Here is a 27519-nt window from a genome sequence, read left to right on the forward strand (position 1 = left end):
AGTTTTTCCATTCGTCTGTAAATTATTCGTGTTAGTATTTTGCAGCTGTGGCTTATTAAACTGATAGTTCAGTAATTTTCACATCTGTCAACCCCTGCTTTCTTTGGGATTGGAATTATTATATTATTCTTGAAGTCTGACGGTATTTCGCCTGTCTCATACATCTTGCTCACCAGATTGAAGAGTTTTGTTATGGCTGGCTCTCCCAATGCTATCAGTAGCTCTAAAGGAATGTTGTCTACTCCTAGGGCATTGTTTCGACTTAGGTCTTTCAGTGCTCTGTCAAACTCTTCACGCAGTATCTTATCTCCCATTTCATCTTCATCTACATCCTCTTCCATTTCCATAATATTGTCCTCAAGAACACCACCCTTGTATAGACCCTCTATATACTCCTTCCACCTTTCTGCTTTCCCTTCTTTGCTTACAACTGGGTTTCCATCTGAGCTCTTGATATTCATGCAAGTGGTTCTCTTTTCTCCAAATGTCTCTTTAATTTTCCTGTAGGCAGTGTCTATCTTACCCCTAGTGATATATGCCTCTACATCCGTACATTTGTCCTCTAGCCACCCCTGCTTAGCCATTTTGCACTTCCTGTCGATCTCATTTTTGAGACATTTGTATTACTTTTTGCCTGTTTCATTTACTGCATTTTTGTATTTTCTCCTTTCATCAATTAAATTCAGTATCTCTTCTGTTACCCAAGGTTTTCTATTAGCCCTCGTCTTTTTACCTACTTGATCCTCTGCTGCCTTCACTATTTCATCTCTCAATGCTTCCTATTCTTCTTCTACTGTATTTCTTTCCCCCATTCTTGTCAATTGTTCCCTAATGCTCTCCCTGAACCTCTCTACAACCTCTGGTTCTGTCAATTTATCCAGGTCCCATCTCCTTAAATTCTCACCTTTTTGCAGTTTCTTCAGTTTTAATCTACAGTTCATAACCAACAGATTGTGGTCAGAGTCCACATCTGCCCCTGGAAATGTCTTACAATTTAAAACCTGGTTCCTAAATCTCTGTCTTACCATTATATAATCTACCTGGTACCTTTTAGTATCTCCAGGGTTCTTCCATGTATACAACCTTCTTTCATGATTCTTGAACCAAGTGTTAGCTATGATTAAGTTATGCTCTGCGCAAAATTCTACCAGGCGGCTTCCTCTTTCATTTCTTAGCCCCAATCCATTTTCACCTACTATGTTACCTTCTCTCCCTTTTCCTACTGACGAATTCCAGTCACCCATGACTATTAAATTTTCGTCTCCCTTCACTACCTGAATAATTTCTTTTATCTCATCATACATTTCATCAATTTCTGCGTTATCTGCAGAGCTAGTTGGCATATAAACTTGTACTACTGTAGTAGGCATGGGCTTCGTGTCTATCTTGGCCACAATAATGTGTTCACTATGCTGTTTGTAGTAGCTTACCCGCACTCCTATTTTTTTTCATTATTAAACCTACTCCTGCATTACCCCTATTTGATTTTGTATTTATAACCCTGTATTCACCTGACCATAAGTCTTGTCCCTCCTGCTACCGAACTTCACTAATTCCCACTATATCTAACTTTAACCTATCCATTTCCCTTTTTTAATTTTCTAACGTACCTGCCTGATTAAGGGATTTGACATTCCACGCTCTGACCCACAGAATGCCAGTTTTCTTTCTCCTGATAACAACGTCCTCCTGAATAGTCCCTGCCCGGAGATCCGAATGGGGGACTATTTTACCTCTGGAATATTTTACCCAAGAGGACACCATCATCACTTAACCATACAGTAAAGCTGCATGCCCTCAGGAAAAATTACGGCTGTAGTTTCCCCTTGCTTTCAGCCGTTCGCAGTACCAGCACAGCAAGGCTGTTTTGATTAGTGTTACAAGGCCAGATCAGTCAATCATCCAGACTGTTGCCCCTGCAACTACTGAAAAGGCTGCTGCCCCTCTTCAGGAACTACACGTTTGTCTGGCCTCTCAACAGATACTCCTCTGTTGTGGTTGCACCTGCAGTACGGCTATCTGTATCGCTGAGGCACGCAAGCCTCCCCACCAACGGCAAGGTCTATGGTTCATGGGGGGGGGGGGGGGGGGGGGGGGGAGGCCACAAAGAGTTATGGATGTTGAAATCGCCCAAGATTCAGAAAGGTGGGGGCTGTTGAGAAACCAACGCTAACAGTATTTCCTGAGACACTTCACAATCAGAAGTGAAGCAAACACTGCAGATGGTAATATCCTGAAATGCCCTTACCTGAACAGCCACAGCCTCCAATCATGTATTAAGAGGCACAAGTTCACTACATGATGGTGTCTAGAACACGTGTGCAAACTCTGCCTGATACCCTGTCATAGATGGCACAATTCTTATAATATCCCAGGTCTACATGAATGGCTGGGTTCTGTGTTGCTGGAAACCAAGCCTCCTGGAGCGCAATGTAGAAGGCAGGTGAAGTGTTTAAAAGATGTCGTAGCTCTGCCAAGTAGTGGAAAAAACCATTACAGTGCCAGTGGAGGATAATGTTGTCATGTACAAGGGACCAAGGCAGCAAGTTAATGTGTTAGGGTCACCTGCTGCCACAGGATGAGGGGTTATGGCATCAATATACATAGGTTTTGTGTTCCTTTGTATAATGAGACCTGGGGCTTCAGGGGCTGCTGGAATCTCCACCTCAGCCACAGGAGTGGAACAGGCGGGATCTGGTGGCATGGGTGACATCAGATGTCCTCCTTTTTGCACGACTTTTTCCTATCTTTCATCTCCTTAGAGGATTTCAATGATTGCGAGAGGGAAGGGGGAGTGAGGAGGATGACCAAGATTGGATAGATTAGTGAATGGTACGTATAGGGTATAAATAAAAAGGTTGTCATGTACATTGGGCGAGCTCATCAGTTGTCATAGTATATTGCACACCTTGTAGTAAGCACATAATGGCAGTCTAGAAGGATTACAAATGTTTGTTACTATTACATTTTTCTATACATGTAATTTATATTGGTGAAATGTGCCATACCTTTGTATACAAATCAGGCATAAAGATTTACCTTTGTGATTCCTATGGTATATAACATGCGTTTTTAAATCACGTAAAAATTTTCATGAGACTACTTTCAAAATATTCAATATACACTCCTGGAAATTGAAATAAGAACACCGTGAATTCATTGTCCCAGGAAGGGGAAACTTTATTGACACATTCCTGGGGTCAGATACATCACATGATCACACTGACAGAACCACAGGCACATAGACACAGGCAACAGAGCATGCACAATGTCGGCTCTAGTACAGTGTATATCCACCTTTCGAAGCAATGCAGGCTGCTATTCTCCCATGGAGACGATCGTAGAGATGCTGGATGTAGTCCTGTGGAACGGCTTGCCATGCCATTTCCACCTGGCGCCTCAGTTGGACCAGCGTTCGTGCTGGACGTGCAGACCGCGTGAGATGACGCTTCATCCAGTCCCAAACATGCTCAATGGGGGACAGATCCGGAGATCTTGCTGGCCAGGGTAGTTGACTTACACCTTCTGGAGCACGTTGGGTGGCACGGGATACATGCGGACGTGCATTGTCCTGTTGGAACAGCAAGTTCCCTTGCCGGTCTAGGAATGGTAGAACGATGGGTTCGATGACGGTTTGGATGTACCGTGCACTATTCAGTGTCCCCTCGACGATCACCAGTGGTGTACGGCCAGTGTAGGAGATCGCTCCCCACACCATGATGCCGGGTGTTGGCCCTATGTGCCTCGGTCGTATGCAGTCCTGATTGTGGCACTCACCTGCACGGCGCCAAACACGCATACGACCATCATTGGCACCAAGGCAGAAGCGACTCTCATCGCTGAAGACGACACGTCTCCATTCGTCCCTCCATTCATGCCTGTCGCGACACCACTGGAGGCGGGCTGCACGATGTTGGGGCGTGAGCGGAAGACGGCCTAACGGTGTGCGGGACCGTAGCCCAGCTTCATGGAGACGGTTGCGAATGGTCCTCGCCGATACCCCAGGAGCAACAGTGTCCCTAATTTGCTGGGAAGTGGCAGTGCGGTCCCCTACGGCACTGCGTAGGATCCTACGGTCTTGGCGTGCATCCGTGCGTTGCTGCGGTCCGGTCCCAGGTCGACGGGCACGTGCACCTTCCGCCGACCACTGGCGACAACATCGATGTACTGTGGAGACCTCACGCCCCACGTGTTGAGCAATTCGGCGGTACATCCACCCGGCCTCCCGCATGCCCACTATATGCCCTCGCTCAAAGTCCGTCAACTGCACATACGGTTCACGTCCACGCTGTCGCGGCATGCTACCAGTGTTAAAGACTGCGATGGAGCTCCGTATGCCACGGCAAACTGGCTGACACTGACGGCGGCGGTGCACAAATGCTGCGCAGCTAGCGCCATTCGACGGCCAACACCGCGGTTCCTGGTGTGTCCGCTGTGCCGTGCGTGTGATCATTGCTTGTACAGCCCTCTCGCAGTGTCCGGAGCAAGTATGGTGGGTCTGACACACCGGTGTCAATGTGTTCTTTTTTCCATTTCCAGGAGTGTATCACCGGTTAATAAGATGGTGCTGCCTGATGTCTACTCAACAAGCAACAAGGGCTCTGCGGCGCCTCAGTTTAATCCAAGTGAGGTCGTCAACATGGCATGTAGTTTTAACTCTATTGGCACTATGGATGTTGTACTTCTACCTTTTATTGATTTGACCCATCTGGGAGCATTCTGTTTTATAACTGATAAACCGTGTGGAGTTTTTCAATGCATTTACACTTTCTTCTCAAAATGTCAATGACACATGTACGTGAACATACACGCAAAGGTAAGTAAAAGTTTTTGTAAAATTTGGATCATCCCAAAAAATGATTGTTATCTTGTGCAGATTACTAATTACCTATTTTCTATTCATATAGTGTAATGCCGATCCAAAGCTGACAGCAGGACTCTTTCGAAACTAGTAATTGGGATAGTCTTAAAATCAAGTGATCTTGGCTTTCACAAAAATTTATATATGTAAATATCGGCCCAACAACACGTGTAAATTACATTTCATTTTGGAGATGGCTGCCACTTCCCCAATCTTGTCATCTACATCCTGCAAAAAGAACAAGGGCTTTGCGGTCAAGAAGGAATCACCATCAGCCCTTGTACAAACCAAGTACAGTGAAATCCCGCTTTAACACTTTTCAGGGACTTCAAAAAATGGTGTAAAATGTGGGAAATAACGTTTTAAGTCTAAAAGTTAAGTACAAGATACCCCCTTGTATTTTCGCACTTTATGAATGATGTATGTACATAACAGGCATCAAACAACTTATCAGGGACTTGTTTGTTATCTAATAAAGGTTTATTATCTAACAAAAACCGCTGATGTAACTGGAACTGGTAACTGTCTGGGAAGTAGGAACATTTGACTCAATTTCGTATGTCATAAGCGATGTTTTTGAAAGGCTGCAGCTGTCATTCATTATTTAAATAATGAAATACTGCACTAGTTACATATTTTTCCATGCTAAGGACGGTGTGTTTGGAGAATTTTTTCTCGTTGTCAAGTGCAAATAAGTAGATAAGTATTTTGTGTAGTGTTTGCATTGTTGTTCTGTGTCTCTTTACTGTAGTCATCTTTTTGAGGTTATCAGATACTGTGCCTTCTCAGTTATGTATAAAACAACACACACGCAAATTATCACTCACATTGTTTGTTTGTGTAACATTGCAAACAAATATGTATGTAAATACTGCACTTGACGGTGAGAATAAATTCTCAAAACATGTTTTGCTCAGCAAGAAAAAAAATATGCAACCGGCACTGTGTTTATGCTAAAAACATTTGGGTAATGCAAAGTGAACGTTGGTGTCAACTAGTGCTATACATGCCCAAACGCCAAAACACACTAAATATGTTTAGACAAAGGTGTCACGATGATCACAACAATCACGAAACTGCATTTGCGCAGTAGAGGCAGTTTGGAAATGGTTGTGAATGGTCATAATATCTTTGTTTGAGTGAACCTAGTTACTCTCATCAGCCACCACACCAAGTAGAGCTTGGCAGCTGTGAGAGATACAGCACGAATTGTTACAAATTTTACAAATTTACTGGTTCAAATCTGTTTAAAATAGCACCCAAAATGTGTCAAAAAACTTAACCACGTAATATTTGTAAACACTACTGCATGACCAACATCATTATTTCTCAATACAAACTTTTTCGTAGTGTGTAATTCATGGGAAAATTATAAATATGTTAACGCAAAATAGAGTGAAAATTAAATTGTGAACATAGGTAATGTTAATTCAGGGAATATGAAAGGGGAGTTATACTGTATTGTGGGGAGTATTGCTCTGTTTTCTGCTTAGCCCTCCGTTCCTCCCACGCCATAGCGAGAGAAAAAATGGTTCAAATGGCTCTGAGCACTATGTCCCCTAGAAATCAGAACTACTTAAACCTAACCAACCTAAGGACATCACACACATCCATGCCCAATGGAGGATTTGAACCTGCGACCATAGTGGTCGCGCGGTTCCGGACTGAAGTGCCTAGAACCGCTCGGCCACACCGGCTGGCTCATAGCGAGAGAAGGTAACATTTTAGGGTCATATCTTCCTGCACTGAAAGAGGACTATCCTTTCATAGAGGCAGCAGGGGCCATAGGGCCAGCAGCAGGAGATAACTTCATCCGCTTCATTTGCAGCTGATCTGCCATGATGCTACTTACTCTGAACGAGGGCTCTCCACATGGGTGCCACCCAGCCTTAGTAAAGGCTACCTGGTCAGTAATCCATTGCTCGGTGTCCCCATACCCCAGTCACGACAAGCACATACTCCTTGGCATACATGGAGAGTTTTCAGCTCAGGCACCAACAGTGTGATCCCTGCTTGGTCAGGAGACTACCACTGTGCCGGTTCTTGATGATCCCTCCACAAAGGGATGGCTACTGTGCTGGTTTTGGGTGTATTGCCGTATTAAAGGGAAGAGTGCACAGATGGAAAGGTGGAACACACACCACATTGAGCTACCTTCCCTGCATGATCCACACTTCTGGAGAATTTTGAAAATTGGTGGCAGGTCAAACCCAACAATGAGGACCATGTGTTTATGTAATGAAAAGTTGTAGAATATGGCAGAAATGTAAACTTTATGCCCAATCATAAAACAGGTCCAAACAGGGTAAGCACCAAGAAAACCATCTGCTGGAGAGGCAGATGGGGAAAAGGACAGTATAAGAGTGCAGCACAGGAAGGTATTAATGCTACAAAGGCTGGTGCTCTGTGCTAGCCAAGCACATACTCACAAATGAGTTGTGAGCCCCTGGGAGATGTGTCACACAGGGCTGTGTCTTCTGTGAAGATGAGTGAGAAGGACCTCATCCTTACTGTGTGGCTGGAAGGAGGTACACCATGGCTGAGCTGCTGACTTTACTAGATGCAGCTTTTTGTGTTACTTCCAGTCACTCTTCTCACCATTTACACATAACTCTCTACCTCAGTGATGAGATGATAGAATGTAGGGCAATGGAAAAATGAACCACCTGTTTATCGTGACATGTTACCTTGGCTGCTATATCTGCCATTTCATTTCTCTTAGTACCCGGCAGAAAGAAAACTCCAGCCTTTGTAGGTGGAGAAGGGTGTCCTGGATATTCTGGCTTACTTGATCTGCTAAGCACAAATGGTGTGGAGTGTTACAGAAATTAAGGGAGTCAAAAAGACAAAGTATTTAGCAGTTACATAACAAATCATCTGCTCCACTGCCTGCACGGTCATGCATAATTCAACACTGAACACAATGAAGACTTGAGATAATTGTATCTTGAGAATGTGACCAGAAAAACAACAGAACATCCAAGGGAGGTACCCTGATTAAACTCATCCACAAATACAGCTTCATAGTGTTGGTGCTCATTTAAAACATCATAAAATATTATTTTAATGGAGGTGCAGGAATGACTCCTCTTCTGTATTACACTAAATCCAAAATTAATCTGGACCTCTGTAGTAAGTACAGTTAAATTGGTCCAACCCTGGATTTTGGTTTGTATTTGGCCTGCACCAAATGTCTCCAGCTAGATCCCAAATGGTCTTGTTGCTCACAGACAATTTGAGCAAAAGATGTTCCATAGCTGGATGAGCAACTGTATTATATATGACATTGTAGACCATCATCAAGAGTTGCCACCTGATGGTGAGCAGTGGTTTCCCACGTCAGTACTGAGACTGGTTATAGGGTTGGTCCTGTTAGCACCCCTGGGTAGCCTGAGCCCCCTTCGATGGATAACGTCAATGATTTTCAGATGAAATGGCTCACAGATCTGTATAAAGCAGGAGCAGGTGTGCCCTGTCCGCTGCCCACGGCCTGTGGCTAAGGCACTTTAAGATATGAAGTGCTTTCTGGGCTCTTGCCTTTGGGTCATTTAGATGTGGCAACCACCTCTGTTTTGAATCAAATGGAGGTCCAGTAATCTCAATGAGCCTTTAGAACATAAAATGGTGTCCCTTATATGAAAATTAGGTAAACTAAAAATATGAGAATGATTCAAATTATCACAACACACCTACCTGCAGAAAATGTAAAACTCATCTTTGCAACCCACTCATCCAACCTCATCACAGTTAGCTGTAACTGACAAGTCCCTGTTGTAGAGTTGAAGGAGGAACAAGAAAACCGTGAAATCATCCATCAATAAGGAGCATTGCACAGGACTCTTTGACATAGACATTAGACTGTTTATGGCTATGGCAAAGAAGGTAACACTTCAAACACTTCCATGCAGAACACCATTCTCCAGCTCAAAACCATTTGACAGTATTCACCAACTCAGTACCTAAAAAAAGCATTTTTACAAGGACCAAATAAATATGGGTAGGTGGCCATTAAAGCCCCAATGTTGGGAGTGTCCTAGAATACTGTGCCTCCAAGTAGTATCACACACCTTGCTGATATCAAAGAATATTCATATACAATGCTATCAACATAGAAAAGCTTGCTGGATAGCTGCCACTAGTAGGGTCAGGTTGTCAACAGGAGTCTAAAATCTCATGAATCCACACAGAGCAGCTAGGAGCTGCATGGTCTCTAATACCCATATCAGATGACAATACATCATTTGTTGTTGCTACATAGTTCATTCAGACAACACTTCTGTAACTACTGGGACACTTTTCATCCTTTCCTGATTTGAGGAGAAGTTACTTCTTGTAGTATCTGGCCACTTGCCTGGCAACATACCACTACGGAATGCACATGCGGCCAGCGGGTTGCCATGTCCTCAGTATCCTCTGGTGAAACCAGATACACATGGCAATCCCAACTCCGGTTGTACACACCACTCTGTGTACACACCGGATGTCAATAGCATCAAGTCCACTGTGTACATGCTGGAGGGCAACAGCAACACAAACATCACTCTGTGCAAACACCAGACTCCAGTGGGCTCCACGTGTCGTACCAGGAAAGCCCACGAGCAGTGTGTGCAACTGATCACGGTGCTGCAAATGTGGCTCTAGAGTTTGTTCACATGCCTCATGACATGCACGGAACTCATTCTGGTGGATTACTTAAGATGCGGCACAATGACTAGCCAGCAACAACCGCCCTCACTCTGGGCTCAATGCCAGCTGCTGCTTACAGCTCATCCATCAGTAGTGACCCTCAGGAGCAGTCTTTGGCACCGTTCTGCTCTCAGAATGGATGTCAATCCAGTGCAATGCCACATCCTGACCAACACACTGACCTGCCAGCACGCAACTGAACCAGACATCAACCAAGACTCCAACCAGAAATATCTCTATTTATTACAAGATTTTGACTCCTGCTGTCATGAAATACCAACAAGCTTTGAGCTTGAAAAGAGGTTCAGTGTCAACATTAAAACTACAGTGATGAGAAGCCAACTACTAAGAGAAAGTTGTTGATAGTACAAGTGTAACACTCCCAGCCACCAAAATCTCAGCACTATGGTGATTAGCACAAGATTAAAGAAGAACACTGCTATCGGCCCTCCAACTGGCATCCCTGAAGAATTAGAGAATGTTAAGTTTTATGATACAGTTGGTTTTCAGTTGACATATGTGTGAAAGCTGTATAAACTTGTGATCAAATGAAAGACTCATAAATTTGTATTGCTCGACCAATGTTAACAATTTATTATTCAATCTTGGAATGCTAAAAAGCAGGATATGAATAGGCAATGGCAAGGATTGAAAATCTTCTGTCAGATACCAACCTTGTGCAAAGTGTATGTGGATGCAAGAAAGTGTGTGTGTGTGTGTGTGTGTGTGTGTGTGTGTGTGTGTGTGTGTGTGTCCCATTGGCGATGAAGAAGAATTCATCCAAAAGCTAGAAATAATCTTTATGTGGAAGACAATGACTGAACACCTCAACTACTCAGTGAGTTGTTACCTTTATTCCTTACATTACAAAGTTGATAAAAGCTTGTGATGAAGACGAATTGTGTGGATGGCTTTCCATAAGTTCAAAAGGAAATGCAAGAACAAATGTATGAGAGCCTCTGCATCAGCCACATCAAAACAGATGTACCTTTTTCAGCAGAGGTTTTTCTTTTCATGCTACACATCAGTGACAAAACAAAATGTTAAGGAATTATCAGTTTTCAAATTATCTTCATTCATATTTAGTCATCACACATGAAGGCTATCTAACCTATCTAATGCAGACAGTGCAATCTTGTACACACTCTGTCATACATAAGAAACAAAAAATTAGGAATTTTCTTTTACAAACCATCGAAGAGCAATTTTAATAGGAGTTGTGAGGCAAGATGTGAAGACATCAGCTGGCAGATCTGGATTCATTGGCAATATCTGATTTGCACTGCATGCTGCCAACTGAATGCAGTTTTTGAATGACGGAGGGGTGTTCACTGTTCCATGGCTTTGTGCAGCAACCTGCAGTAAAATCACATACCTTATGTTAATAGCACAAAACACACACACACACACACACACACACACACACACACACACATTCACTCACTCACTCACTCAAGACTAGCAAAATCTGCTACACATACATTTTGAAGGTAAAAAATTTTACTTGTACATAACTTAAATAGTATTAAAAAGAGTTATAAAGTTTTAGAGAGGTTGTAGTGGGCTTGTTATAATATAAGGCAAGATAGCATAAGGCTTATTTGCATTAATATTTGCTAGTATTTATCTAATATATGTATTATTACAGGTTTTAATTTAGAAAAAATACTGATGTACAGAAAATAAGACACAAAAAAGGATTACAACACAAACTGCTCAAACTGCTGACACTGCAATGACACTATTAGAGTATAAGATATATAAAGTTTTTATGTGGGCTTTGGAGATGAAGCTGCACTCAAATGAGCATTGGTAAATATAACTCTACCTTACAAGGAAATATGGTATAATTTTATTACTTACAAATACGAGTTGTGAACACTTCTGATTGAAACCAATGTTTCTAACAAACGCAATAAGGAAAATGTGCTTCACAGACATTCATCATTAGACTGGCATAAGAAGATAAAGTTTAGTCGCCACAACATTAATAGCAGCACATATTAAAAGGTATACTATGCACACCAAGTAATTAACATATCATAATATAATTTGGAAGATCTCAAATTCAAACTGCAGTTGGAACTTGAACATTATTTTTAACTATTTTTAATTATTTATGTAAATTTGACCTTTGTCACAGATGTTATATCTGATAAAAGCCAAGTCACGGCACTATAAAAATTTCATGTGAAACTGTAGGTCTCTCCAAGGTATAGTAAAGCATCCAGAAAAGTGATGCATGAATCAAATCTAGATGTTAGGGACTGAGACTCTTATTCTAGTCTCCAAAATAGGAAAAGTGAAGATCAAACATCAGTAGAGAAGAGTTCTGTGAATGTATTGCTGGTCATTTTTACCAAGATATTTAGAATGAACTGTTAATCTAAGCACCTGATCAAAGCCACAAATAACTTGGTCAGAGGTTATGAGAAGTGTGTGTGTGTGTGTGTGTGTGTGTGTGTGTGTGTGTGTGTGTGTGAAGAGAGAGAGAGAGAGAGAGAGAGAGAGAGAGAGAGAGAGAGAGAGAGAGAGAGAGAGCTGCAAGAGGATTCATTTTTCTATAGGTGTTCTCAGTTTCATAATATTGTTCTCCACTTAGCACTTCATACCTAAGACTATTGCTCTATAACTCTTATAGCAGGAATTGTCTCCTTCTGACTGACTTACACCTGTTAGATACTACAAGCCATATTTACAACACATGACAGAAGCACAACGAAGATTGTTGAAAAATCACAGTTGCACACAGCTGTATAAGTCATTTCTTTTTTATACAACCAGGAGTTATGAGTGGTCACACAATACACTGGCAGGTTGTCTGTTACTGACTGAAATGGTTGCATGATAAATTTATTAAAACAACTGTGTGCAACCATAATTTTTCAACCATTTTTATAAGCTATAAATCTTTGCCTCCAAAAAAATAATGACAATAAGATAATCTACAAAATCACATTTTTATAGATAGCATATGGTACATGTCCCAAGCTCTCCTTCAAGGTGAATACAGGAGATTCACTGATACACAAAACTGTGGAAAAATAAGACTTCCTGTAAGTGGATTTATATATGGCACTTCCCAATGAAGGCTTTACAAGACTGTCAAACATTGTCATTACCCTGCCCTCAAAAATGCAGTTTATTCATCTGTATTAAAAAAGTTAAAAGTAAAATCAAACTCTGAGTAAGTATTGCTTTTTCGCTATGGCCTAATGGACTTTGAAGGCCATTCTGTTTCTGAGAACAAACAATAATAGAAAGACAATGAATATTTGTTACTGTCAGTCATTCTACAAAACTAATGCATGCTTACACAAACAAATCAGGAAGTGTGCAAGGCCTAGCTGAACTTTGGAGGCAGGGGGTGGATCGAGACTAGCTAAACTTTGGAGGCAGGGGGTGGATGGAGACTAGCTAAACTGTGGAGGCAGGGGGTGGACTGGGACTGAACTCTGAAGGCAGCTAGTGTGTAATGGAACAGTATTAATTTGAGATTCATCTGGTGTGTTGTTAATATTTGAAATGATTTAGTAACGATTATTTAATGTTGATAACGGGGAGGAAATGTTATCAAACCATTGTAAAAGTAAACTGTTATTAGTAACTGCCCTTTGATTTCAATGTAATATATTTCATGACTTAAAAAAATTGTATTTGTAGTTTGATCTCTTCCTGTGGATGCTATATTTTATTATTCCAAAATGGGTAAAATTCTGCCAAAGACACGAAGCCACTAGGCCTGTGGATGGTCAAGCTTTCCCTTATTGTTCTGTTTTGTGAATGCCTTTGCTACAAGGGAAAATGTATAGCAGGCTGCCCCGTTGAACAGCATTGAGATGGGTTTGACGGGTGTGACTTGCCATTTCAGTTTTGTGAATGACTTTAATGTGGAACAAAGTAGACCATAGACAAAGTGAACCCTGGGAAGGAGCCCTTGGGCAGTGGTTGAATGAGGGCATATATTGGTGCACTCATCAATATATTAAATATTTGGTGTTAACATTGGAACAATTCAAGGGCAAAGGCAATAATTAGCACTTGTGCAATAATAAGTCACCTCACATCAATTGTAGTCATGGATGCAAGGCTTTTCCAGGCAAAAATATGGTGAGGCAATAATGATGCTATCTTACTTCATGAATGCTTATCAAAAGCAGCCTTCATGGCATTTTTTTGTCTCTCTAATTAATAAGAGACATAAAGAATCTGCTAAAATATTATTTGCACCAGATGCTCAAATGAACTGCTTCTGACAAGGAAGCTGTGGTGTCACCGCTAGACACCACACTTGCTAGGTGGTAACTTAAATCGGCCGCGATCCTGTAGTACATGTCGGACCCGCGTGTCGCCACTGTGGGATCGCAAACCTAGCGCCACCACAAGGCAGGTCTCGAGAGACTGAGGAGACCTCGTCCCCAGTTGTACGGACAACATAGCTAGCGATTGGACGTGCTAAGCCTTGCTCTCATTTGCCGAGAGATAGACAGTAGAATAGCCCTCTGCTAAGTTAAATGGCGACCACCTAGCAAGGCGCCATTTGTATCAGTGCCAATAGCTTACGAGTATGCAGGAGAGATGTATTCCAACAAGAGAATAAAGTTAAGTATTAAAAAAGCTACGTATTTTTCTTTAGTGCATTTATAAGTCTCATGTTCCAGACTTCACGCCCGTCTGCGTTAGCCTTGCGTGCCCTATCGGCTACAGCATTGTGTCTGGGCTGTATGGTCTAGACACAACATTATTGGCGACGAGGATGGGATAGACATATTGGATAGGCAAGACACACTTGACTCTGCTCAGGACTCATTTGAAACTTCGCCAGCCGTGTGTCACATTAACCGGCCCGCCGGGCCCGCTGCACGGGACGCTACGTGGCCCTCGCGCCCGTCACAGCAGCGGCAGCCTACCTTGCGAACACGTGCGCCGCGTAAGCAAGCAACTGTAGTGAAATCATGCCCGCGGTGTGCAGCTAGACATTCGCGTGAAAATTGCCCGTCACGCCAAGCTATTTGCTTTTACTGTCAAAAGAAAGGACATGTTCAAAGTGTTTGCCAGAAAAAGCTTAGATCAGACAATCACAATAATTCCAGGACCTTTGCTTCGTGCCGGAATCGAACCCAGGACAATCAGGCTCGTGGACCTTCGCCCATGGACATTCATGTAGTTCATTCCCACCCGTCCAGTGACACTTTAGCTAACAGTGACTATGTTCGTTCCACCAAAAGTGTGCGTCGACGTCGCCGGAAATCCCGTAAAGTCGCCAGTGCTTCTGTACCTGTATCAGTTCAAATTGCACGTGACAGTCGCTCTTGTCGTCAACAGGACAATAAACTTTTTGTAGACTTAGACTTTGAAGGCAAAGTGATACCATTCCAGCTCGATACCGGAGCTGCAGTTTCATTGCTCAATCACGACACGTACAAACGACTGGGCAAACCGCCATTGCGTGCCGCAAACGTTAAGTTACATAGTTACTCAGGACAGCATATACCTGTGTTAGGACAGTGCAGCCTCCTTGCAACATACAAGGGACAGACAAATCTTGTATCATTTTACGTTCTTCGTTCTACTTCTGCAGTGAACTTGTTTGGTTTAGATTTGTTTCAATTGTTTAATTTGTCTATAGTAAATCAGGTCCTATCAGTGAATCGGACTGTGCCTTCCGCCAGTGTTTCTAGTCTTTGTGAAGAATTTGCAGACATTTTTGCACCGGGCCTTGGTTGCGCTCAGAACTATGAAGCACATTTGGAACTGAAAGACAACGCACAACCGAAATTTTTCAGAGCGCGCAATGTTCCCCACGCATTGCGTGATGAGGTCGCAAGAACATTGCACGATTTAGAATCTCAAGGTGTAATTGAACGTGTGCAGGCTTCTCTCTGGGCCTCACCTTTAGTAATTTTGCCAAAACCTTCCGGTAAACTGAGACTTTGTGTGGACTTCAAGGCAACAGTGAATCCACAACTTGTGACTGCCACTTTTCCTTTGCCCCGCCCGGAAGATCTTTTTGACAAACTGTGCCCGGGAAAATATTTTTCCAAATTGGACCTAGCAGATGCGTACTTGCAAATACCTGTGGACGCAGAATCCCAGCGCGTCTTAGTGGTTAACACGCATCTTGGCTTGTATCGCTTCAAAAGACTACCGTTCGGGTGTGCATCCGCCCCTGCTTTGTTTCAGCAATATTTACAAACTGTGTGTGCGTCGGTCCCTACTGCTGCGAACTATCTGGACGATATTGTGATCTCAGGAAAGACAGAAGCCGAACATTTGCAAAATCTCCGAACATTATTTCAGGTCTTGCGTCAGAATGGTCTTCGCTTGAGGAAGGACAAATGTGTGTTTTTTGCTCGGGACTTACCCTACCTGGGGCATGTCATAAATGCCCAAGGTATACATCCGAGTCCAGAGCACCTCCGTGCCACACAGGATTTACCTGCGCCGCAGAACTTGAAACAGCTACAGAGTGTGTTGGGTAAAATAAATTATTATAATAAATTTTTGCGCAATGCTTCTTCCATTTCAGCTCCGCTTCATCGTTTACGCCGTAAAGGTGTTCCGTTCGTCTGGACGATGGAATGCGAACGCGCCTTTCGCCAGTTGAAATCGGCGTTACTTTCAAATACTTGCCTTACGCCATTCGATCCCCAGAAACCCCTTTTGTTGATGGTAGATGCATCGGATTTCGGGATCGGTGCTGTGCTTGCGCACAAAGATGGCTCGCATGATCGCCCTATTGCCTTTGCGTCAAAATTGCTCTCATCTGCGTAAAGAAATTATTCACAAATCGAGAAAGAAGCTTTAGCTCTCGTGTTTGGTGTTACGAAGTTTCACGATTTCTTGTATGGTCGTCACTTTACCATCATCACGGACCACAAACCTTTGACATCGCTTTTTCATCCGAACAAGCCTGTACCTCCACGTACAGCGCAGAAATTCATTCGCTGGTCTCTTTTTCTCTCGCAGTACCGCTACGATATCTTGTATCGGTCCACTGCTAAGCACGGAAACGCTGATGCGTTGTCCCGTTTGCCTGTTGCTGAGGATAAAGCATTCGATTCTTCCGAACTTGCTTGCATGTTCATTGATTCGGAAACCGATGACGTGGTCGAATCGTTTCCGATTGATTTTCGTCGTGTAGCTACAGCCACAGCTGCTGACCCTGTCCTTGCTACTGTTTTGCGTTTTGTTGCTACGCAATGGCCCTTGTCAAAGTCACGGATCGAGGATCCTTTGGTTCGCCGTTTTTTTGCCCACAAGGAGAGACTTTTTGTACGACGTGGTGTTTTGTTGTTGCATTCCGATAATGATCAGTCCAGAGTCGTGGTCCCACGTTCGTTACAGTCCTCTGTCTTAACGCTTCTTCACCAAGGACATTGGGGTATAGTGCGTATGAAACAACTTGCTCGTCAGCACTGTACTTGGTTCGAAATCGATGCTGCGATTACGAATATGTGCTCCTCTTGCGTGGCGTGTGCCGAACAACAATCCGCACCGCCGCGGAAATTCTTTGCATGGCCGAAAGCCACTTCCCCTTGGCAACGCTTGCATATCGATTTTGCTGGTCCATTCTGGAATGCTCGATGGTTGGTTGTGGTTGATGCTTTCAGTAATTTTCCTTTTGTTGTCCGGATGTCTTCCACGACGTCTTCTGCCACAATCCCAGCCTTGTCTGCTATCTTTTGCATAGAGGGTCTTCCGCAGACTATTGTTTCCGACAATGGCCCACAATTCATGTCCGCAGACTTTCAGTCATTCTGCAAGGCCAATGGTATTCAACATCTGACATCCGCGCCGTTTTCGCCTCAGTCAAACGGTGCCGCTGAACGATTGGTCCGGACTTTCAAGTCACAGATGTTGAAATTGAAAGAGTCGCATTCTCGGGAGGACGCTTTGTTGCTCTTTTTGTCTTCGTATCGCTCTCAGCCCCACGATGGTCGCTCGCCGGCTGAATTGCTCCATGGTCGTTCTCATCGCACCTTGATGTCTTTGCTGCATCCGCCACATCAGGTTCCTGTGCAGCGGCAGACTCCTGCTTTTGCTCCTGGCGACGTTGTCTATTATCGCACCTATCGCGGTTCACGGCGTTGGCTCGCAGGGCGCATTCTTCGCTGCCTCGGCCGCGCGATGTATTTGGTTTTGGGGGCCTCTGGTGAGGTGCGTCGGCATCTCAATCAGCTGCGCCTCTGTCATCGCCTGGGTTCTGCCGCTCCCCGTCTGCTTTCAGCGACGGAGCCGTCCGGTCAGCGCCTTGGGGACCCATCTACTGGCTCGTCTCATCCCCAGGTGTTACCGACGCTGCCTTCCCTTTTGCCTCATGGCGTCGCGCCGCCGCCGCCGGCGCCGCCCGCAGTGGACGCTTCGCTGCAACCGCCCGGCGCCTCCCAGGGTCACGCGCCGCCGCTCGCTTCCCGTGACCAGCCGTCCTCCGCCATGGACCTCTTGCCCGCTCCGGACCAGATGTCATCATCGCGCGTCGGATTCCCCGACGCAATGGAGGTCGACCCTTCGGCCCCTCCTGTCTCATTACGTGCGCATACACCGCATGTTGACGTGCACCCTGGACTAGGTTTTCAGGCGTTTCCTAGCTCCCCTCGGACCGAATGGCCGGGTGCGGGTGGCACAGCCTCGCCTGTTGTTAGGCTCCCCACCTCATCGCATACATCAACATGCGGTCCTCCCCACGGCGGGCGGAAGCCTTATCTCACGACCGTTCGCCGATTTGCAGGGGAGGAATGTGGTGTCACCGCTAGACACCACACTTGCTAGGTGGTAACTTAAATCGGCCGCGGTCCTGTAGTACATGTCGGACCCGCGTGTCGCCACTGTGGGATCGCAAACCTAGCGCCACCACAAGGCAGGTCTCGAGAGACTGAGGAGACCTCGTCCCCAGTTGTACGGACAACATAGCTAGCGATTGGACGTGCTAAGCCTTGCTCTCATTTGCCGAGAGATAGACAGTAGAATAGCCCTCTGCTAAGTTAAATGGCGACCACCTAGCAAGGCGCCATTTGTATCAGTGCCAATAGCTTACGAGTATGCAGGAGAGATGTATTCCAACAAGAGAATAAAGTTAAGTATTAAAAAAGCTACGTATTTTTCTTTAGTGCATTTATAAGTCTCATGTTCCAGACTTCACGCCCGTCTGCGTTAGCCTTGCGTGCCCTATCGGCTACAGCATTGTGTCTGGGCTGTATGGTCTAGACACAACAGAAGCCACAGACAATTTTTATTTCCTCATTCATATACAGGACGTTACAAGTGTGAAACTTCCTGGCAGATTAAAACTGTGTGCCAGACCGAGACTCAAACTTGGAACCTTTGCCTTTTGCGGGCAAGTGTTCTAGCACCTGATCTACCCAAGCACGACTCAAGCCCCGTCCTCACAGCCTTACTTCTGCCAGTGCTTGACAGGGCATGAGTTGTGCTTGGGTAGCTCAGTCCTCACAGCCTTACTTCTGCCAGAACCTCGTGACGGGGCGTGAGTCATGCTTGGGTAGCTCAGTTGGTAGAGCACTTGCCCGCAAAAGGCAAAGGTCCTGAGTTCGAGTCTCGGTCCGGCACACAGTTTTAATCTGCCAGGAAGTTTCATGTCAGTGCACACACTGCTGCAGAGTGAAAATCTCATTCTAGTTACAAGTGTGTTAACAAAATCTGTAATAAAAAGTGCTTTTTGTTCAATATTTTGATAGTAAATTATTACAAGCTTACCATCTTATTTTAAGTACCTAGCATTAAATTGCCTAAATTCCATCTTAAAATTATCATTAACTGTGTCAAAAATTAACAACAGTGAATGCCATGGCTGTTTGGTTTATTGAAATTAGTTGGGACACACAACTTAGATGGATTACACTTTTACAGCACTTGATTAAACTTCATTTGTTTAAATTTATTTAGCAAAAATTTCAAGATTAAAGTAACTTCAGTCTCCTGACACGTACTAACTTCATTTTGTCTTTGCAAAGTTCGTAAAGTAATGTTTGAAAAAGAAGTCATTTGTGGACTTGTCAGTTTCATTCTGGTATAGAAAGCTGTAATTACATCTCTGGAACTTAAATTCATCATTTTCTCTAAGTTGAGTACACAGACATACTTTCAATATTTGTCCCTTCACAATGCAGCAACCTGTGTTAGCAAACAGGATTCTGATTTTCAGTAGAAACATTCACGAGGTGAGTTGGTTCTGGAAACATTAATCACACAATCATAATTACAGGTAATAATGAAGTGAAATGTATACTTTGTTTCTGGATACGGTGACACCCTACTTTGCACCCTAAATGCTCTGGAAGAAGTAAGATAACCTAATTAATATTTGGACAGGTAGAAAAGCAGTTAACATTAGTGAGAGTATTCAGTTTACTTTAAAACAGTGTTTAAAGTGTTATTACTGTTTTTGGTAGCGAGTCTGAAATTATACATTATGACAGACAGCCAACATTCCAGCAATACAGGCATCTTAACAAGTGTGACCAGGCACGCATAATAAAAGCCTATTAGAGAACATTATAAGCACGAATACAATGGAGGATGTAGAGTCTTTATAAATAGACAGTGGATGGACAGCAACTAGCAGAACTTTGGGGGGCAGGATTTCGGTAAGAATTACATGAACTTAGGTGCAGGTATAGATTTATGTATAGCATATATAATAGAGGGAAACATTCCACATGGGAAAAATATATATAAAAAACTAAGATGCTGTGACTTACCAAACGAGAAAGGGCATTTACATATGTCTGCCTGTGTCTGTATATGTGCGGATGGATATATATATATGTGTCTGGGGGGGGGGGGGGGGGCGGCACGCGCGCCCGCGCGCACACCCGAGTGTATACCTGTCCTTTTCCCCCCCCTAAGGTAAGTCTTTCCGCTCCCGGGATTGGAATGACTCCTTACCCTCTCCCGTAAAACCCACATCCTTTCGTCTTTCCCTCTCCTTACCTCTTTCCTGATGAAGCAACCTTCGGTTGCGAAAGCTTGAAATTTGTGTGTGTGTTTGTGTGTTTTTTATTGTGTCTGTCCACCAGCGCTTTCTTGTTTGGTAAGTCACAGCATCTTTGTTTTATAGGTATAGATTTAAGTATAGCATAGTATTTTAAGCAGGTATAGATTTAAGTGTTAGGAAGTCGTTTCTGAAAGTATTTGTATGGATTGTAGCCATGTATGGAAGTGAAACATGGACGATAAATAGTTTAGACAAGAAGAGAAGAGAAGCTTTCGAAATGTGGTGCTACAGAAGAGTGCTGAAGATTAGATGGGTAGATCACATAACTATTGAGGAGGTACTGAATAGAATTGGAGAGAAGATAAACTTGTGGCACAATTTGACTGGAAGAAGGGATCGGTTGGTAGGACATGTTCTGAGGCATCAAGGGGTCACCAATTTAGTGTTGGAGGTCAGCGTGGAGGGTAAAAATCGTAGAGGGAGACCAAGAGATGAAAGCACTAAGCAGATTCAGAAGGATGTAGGTTGCAGTAGGCACTTTGAGATGAAGAAGCTTGCACAGGATAGAGTAGCATGGAGAGCTGCATCAAACCAGTCTCAGGACTGAAGACCACAACAACAACAGGTGCAGGTTGGACAGGTACTAGCTGTACTTTGGAGGCAGGAGGTTTGGAGGGACTAGCCAAACTTTGAGCAGAGAGTGGGCAGGGGCTAGCTGAATTTTGGAAGTAGAGTGTGGACAATGACAAGCTGAACTTCGCAGGCAGAGTGTTATCTCATAACAACAATTCTGCAGAGGTTGCACTCATATTTGCTCTTCGGATTTTAACTTATTCAGAGATATTGTTTTCGTTTGCTGGTGACAACTTAACGATGCGTTAGCTGTTTTTCCATGTGTGCATCATGTTACAAGTGCAAGATATATAGTGAACAGTAGGGTGCAGTCAGGGGAGCCAACCACTCTGAATAATTTGTCAGTAGCACCATTTATAGTGCTTTTCAGCTCCTGAGCACTGACAAAAACAATACGGATGAATCCACTGGTGAGGTCAACTTAGCTGACAACTGAGAGATGTGTGTCATGAAACCACCTACGAAACAGCAACATGGGGAGGAACAACAGCTCCTCATCAAGGCTGATAAATTTGCCCCAGTGAAAGATGATCCTCAGGCAGCTCCAACAAGCAGTGATCACATCGATAGTTACAAGCATTACTGAAAATCAACAACATCACCAGCAGAAGGTAGGTAGCATTGCTGAAAATATCTGTGAACAGTACACAGTTAGACTGTGTACATTGAAAGTGTACATAAAGAGAGCATTGGGAGACAACACCCAAAGGCTATAATTATGTTTGGTTTGTGGGGCGCTCAACTGTGTGGTTATCGTGCCCGTACAAATTCCCAACCTTTGCGCAGTCCAATCTCACGACTTTCATGAATGATGATGAAATGATGAGGACAGCACAAACACCCAGTCATCTCGAGATAGGTGAAAATCCCTGACCCAGAACGCAACCGCAAGACTATGAGCGGCGGACCCCAAAGGCTATAGGTCACAGTGCTCAAATTGCCTATCACACGGTTACCCTAGGGTTATTCCATTGTTACATCTGTTAATACTTTGAAGTATTAACAGGAAAATAAAAAACTGATAGACCTGAATATGATCAACGCACAGTGAAGGTTCAATGGTGCGAGCTTCGAGCTTTGTTAATTTGCCACCAAACAAAGGAACAGGAAGTGTTACAGATGTAACAAAACCTTCACTTTTCATAGAATAATGCCCACAGTAAACAATGTAATAGTATGAAATGCTACACTCGCTGCTCTGGGCCACACACAACATTAACAACTTGTGACAAAAAGAAAAAAAAATCATCCTGATGTCTATTTCTCAAGAGGGCATCTGTCCAGTTCTAGAGTGTGCCCAGGGTACGTCCAGCAAAGCAAAATTTACCAGTGCATGGCAATAAAAGACATAGCACATTGGCAGGCAGCTACACAACTAAATTTTGGAACTTAGTCACAGGGAACTTGGCACCTTCCCCACCATTTGTATGCTCTCACTCTCATGCAGCTAGTTACCTGATACATCGCACACCATGAAACCACTAAATGAAAAGAACAATTCTTCCACAAGTCAGCTGCTTCAACAGACACCACTTGTTTTACCAATGTTGGCTAAATCTACTAGTGAAAAGCACCACATTTTTAACACTTCAAGAGGCAATAATGAAGCAAACAGGTGGAGACAGTATCAGTGTAACAGAGCACTACACAAGAAAGGTTACAATCAGTACCAGATAATATGCACAAAAATTTATGGATGCCAAACAGAGTTCACACAATTCCAGTGGGAAACAACCCATATCCACTGCAGTCCCGTATGCTTCAGGAGGGCCCAATTGTTCAGAATGGCTTAAAGCAATTTATAATATAGTAACAAATTTACTAAGACAGTTAATAGGTAGCTCATATGCATGATCGAACAACAGTAACATAAAATATTACAGAAGTGCTACTGAGTCTGAGTATCAACAATGGTGAGATACATTAAGAATATAATGGAATGGAATGCTGATTTAATTAAAAATGAATGCACCCTCTCACATTCTTTATACTCCAAACAGGTATCAGTATGTGTGATACCTGAAACATGGTTGCTGCCAAATGAACCATTTCTGTTTCCTGGGTTTAATGTAACTGAGCTAACAGAGAGAATGAATATGGAAGGAGTGTGTTTCTCATAAAAGGAATCCCACCTAAAAGTCAAGAAGATGACACACAAGAGATACAACTTTCAGTTGCTGCAGCTACTTTTTACAACCTCTGACAATAAAGTTTGGTGAATAGTCCTGTAACATTAACGTAGATGAACTACAGTTACCTTACTGTCCTTCGAAATAGTCACCTCCCATAACTGTGCACCACCGAGCTCTGCAATACATGTCCTGAAAACTTTGCAAAATGTCTTCCTTTGGGATGGTGTTCAAAAGCAGTGTCACGTTTCATTGGATGTCAGGATATCATCAAATCTATTTCCTTTCAAAGCGAGTTTGAGTCAAGGAATGGGAAGAAGTCTGGAGGATTGATATCCAGTGAATATGGTGGATCTTCAAGTTGCACCAACCCCTTTTTTGACAGGAACTGTTTGATGATATCGATGGTGTGTGGGCGAGCGTTGTCGTGAACAAAAAACCAGGAACCTGGTTGTGTTTACTGGGGTCGTACCAAGCATAGACATTGCATAAAACAGGTCAAAATTTCAACGTACTGTGCAGCGTTCACTGTCGTTCCCTGGGGTAGAAATTCCTTGTGGATAATGCCTTGACTATTGAAAAAGGTGATGAGCATCGTTTTGATGCATTATTTTTTGGCTCTGACCTTTTTCCAATCAGGTGATGTCAGAGAACGCCATTCCATGCTTTGCCGTTTCATATCAGAGTCTACTGGAGACACCAGGTTTCATCCTCAGTGACAATACAGTTCAAGAAATTGGGTGTCGCACCCACTGTTTCAACGAAAGCCTGTGAAGCCTCTAAACTTGCCTGCTTCTGATCAACAGTCAAGTGATGTGGCACAAGACGACAACATGTTTTCCTCTTCCCAAACTCCTGGGTAAGGATTTGTAGCACAGATTCACGGTTCATCTGCAGTTCATCCACTATCACACAGTTAATCAACCATCATTTGTGATTAATGTCCTCACTTTCTTAATGTTTTCATCACTGACAGTGGTCAGTGGTCATCCGCTATGGGGATTGTCAGGAAGGCTTTCCCGACCTCCTAGAAAACGGGTGAACCACTCTTACACACACCTCATGGACAGTGCTTGATCCCCCTACGCACATACCAGCATTGCATGCATTTCTTTTGGTGTCTTGCCAAGCTTAAAACAAAACTTTAAATTGATTCTTTGCTCATTCATTGCCCTGTTCTCAGTTCAGAACAAATACACTAAACAAGCACTTTGTCCAATAGGTCTAACACAGGAACACACACAATGCTCAGATGAACTATGATGGGGGCAGGTTGTCAACACCGGCCACTACGAAGGTGCAGCATTGTGAATCGCGTGTTGTCTGATCGACCATTCTGACTTCATTCACCGAACTTTATTGTCAGAGGCTGTATATGAATGGGAATGACATAAATTTAATGTCAGTTTACAGGTCACAAAGGGAGACTGTAACAAAACAACAACTCAATACACTGTTTAATTTGGCAGCACACCCAAGGATAATATTAGATGATTTTAATTCTCATCACCCTGTTTGGGGTTCAGACCAAGGAAATAACATCGGCAAAATGATAGAGGAGATTGCAGACTAGAATAAGTTGATCATTTTAAATGGTGTTTCCCTGATGTGGGTAACTGCACCAAACCAAGGATTCAGTGCTACAGCTAAATTTTTGGTGTTAACATGTTTAACATTAGACTTCATACAGGAGGTAGCTGCAGAATCTCTTGGATCTCATCATCTACCCACCATTCTCAGATGTCATACAGGTGTGATTCATGGTGTCATATGGCCAACGTACAAATGGAAAAATTGGAAAGCTTCTGTAACAATCTTAAACAAGGGTTCACCAAGCTTAACACTTTGGCAACAAATTAAGCATATACATAGAAGCTGGAACAACAACAGCATGACAATTCTTCCATATAAATTAGTGGATGACTTCTTGAAACATTTGGCACCAGACTCTAGTTGAGCAGTGCACTGATGAGGAAGATGAGGAGGAAATCCATTTCCTGACTGACTGCTTTACTGTTGTGAAACTCAATGGTGCCCCATTATTTAGGGGAAGTAATGCCCCAGGGATGGATAATATACATTATTGCATGCTCTCTTCCTTAATACAAAAAGGAAGGAACCACCATTGTAGTATTTTTAATAATATTTGGAACAAAAAAGTTGGTATCCTTGAATGGAAGATGTCACGAGTAGTAGTGGAAGAACAACGCAGTAAACTAACAAATGAAGCAACCTTATACAGGCCCGTAACTTTCCTGAGCTGTGTTCAGGAACTGCTCGAAAGGATGCTGTGTTAGTAACCAACATCCACATATGTCTCAGCCCCAACAGATGTGCTTTAACTGACATAAACAATGCTCATAATAATTTCACCTTCTCAATGCTGGCTGTCAAAGTGTGGAGGCAGAATATTCTCACTAGCTTCGTAAGCAAACTTATCCTCTTACTTTCCAAGTGATCACTGGTAGAAAAAAAAAAAAAAAAAAAAAAAAGGAAATGGCACTGCAGGGCCGAGAATGACAGTTGCAGGGCTACCCCAAGGATCAATTCTCTCTCCTCTGCTTTTAAATATATTAACATTTGAATGACAAAATAGTTTGCCACAAAATGCAACAATTTTATAGTACACTGATGACCTGTGTATATATTAGCAAGTGACACACAAGATGGATCAAGTGGTGTCTAGTCTACACGTGTACATGGCAAAGAATGTTTCAATATATCACCAAGCAAGTCTTCAGTTCTATTCTTCACCAGGCAGAGGATTCCTCCCGAACAAATGCTGAAGCATGGGCCATAAGAAATACCAGTGAAGACAGTAATCAAATACCTCGGACTCCACAACGATCACAAAATATGTCAGAGGAACACAAATATAATAGAGGCTGTCACAAACTGTGAAAAGCTCACAATATATTGCGAGCTATCAGGGGTGTAAGCTGGGGAGTAGGCGTGTGCATTGGAGTAAGACTGTATTGTGCTGTGGTACATCCATACATGGATTATCATGACACTCTGCTTCCCCACAAATTGACCACATGTCAATTTTTTCTCTTCTGGGGCCCAGCTCCCTGACTTCTGGATCGAGTAATCAACATCAACCAGAGTAACGATGTTTGTGCTGATAGGATGGTTTCACAGAATTGTCACACCTGTGCAGATACAAAAATACCACAATACATGTATTCTGTAATTTTATGTTTATTATTAAATGTTAAAGACTTGTAACATGATGATGGCTGTACGAGTCCTGCTCAGTTGTAAAGAAAAAAAACTTTGAAGGCAGACTTGAAACGTGATGAGCTGAACTTTGGAGGAGTGAGGTGGACAGGGACTAGCTGAACTCTGGAGGCTGGAGGAGGACAAGGACTAGCTGAACTTCAGAAGCAGTTGGAGGACAGGGATTAACAGAAATTTGGAGGCAGGTGTAAGACTGGATCTTGTTGTAATTTAGAGGGAAGCAGAGGGCAGGAAGCAGCAGACATCTTGATGCAGGTTAATCACAGATGACACTGAAGCCAGGCTGTTTCTGGGCCCAAGGTTCATAATACTGAGTGTTCCCACCTTCTGTTGTTGTTGTTGTGGTCTTCAATGCAGAGACTAGGTTGATGCAGCTCTCCATGCTACTCTATCCTGTGCAAGCTTCTTCATCTCAAAGTGCCTACTGCAACCTACATCCTTCTGAATCTGCTTAGTGCTTTCATCTCTTGGTCTCCCTCTACGATTTTTACCCTCCACGCTGACCTCCAACACTAAATTGGTGACCCCTTGATGCCTCAGAACATGCCCTATCAACCGATCCCTTCTTCTAGTCAAGTTGTGCCAGAAAGTTCTCTTCTCTCCAATTCTATTCAATACCTCCTCATTAGTTATGTGATCTACCCATCTAATCTTTAGCATTCTTCTGTAGCACCACATTTTGAAAGCTTCTCTTCTCTTCTTGTCTAAACTATTTATCATCCATGTTTCACTTCCATTCAGCATTACACTCCTTACAAATACTTTCAGAAAAGACTTCCTCACACGTAAATCTACACTCGATGTTATCAAATTTCTCTTCTTCAGAAAAGCTTTTCTTCCCTTTGCCAGTCTACATTTTACATCTTCCCTATTTTGAGCATCATCAGTTATTTTGCTCCCCAAATAGCAAAACTCATCTACTACATAAAGTTTTTCATTTCCTACTCTAATTCACACACCATCACCTGATTTAATTCGATTATGTTCCATTATCCTCATTTTGCTTTTGTTGATGT

At 43.1% G+C, this 27519-nt stretch overlaps 1 protein-coding gene across 1 annotated transcript in view; it reads right to left on the bottom strand.

Annotated features, from left to right (window-relative positions):
• Nucleotides 1-27519, bottom strand: part of LOC126235809 (regulatory-associated protein of mTOR) — a 316754-nt gene that overhangs the window by 234072 nt on the left and 55163 nt on the right. The window contains exon 5 of the mRNA XM_049944648.1: nt 10740-10903. Within this exon, the coding sequence (XP_049800605.1) occupies nt 10740-10903 (164 nt within the window). The remainder of the gene's footprint in view (nt 1-10739; nt 10904-27519) is intronic.

This window comes from Schistocerca nitens, chromosome 2, assembly GCF_023898315.1.
Source record: "Schistocerca nitens isolate TAMUIC-IGC-003100 chromosome 2, iqSchNite1.1, whole genome shotgun sequence".
Lineage (NCBI taxonomy): Eukaryota > Metazoa > Arthropoda > Insecta > Orthoptera > Acrididae > Schistocerca > Schistocerca nitens.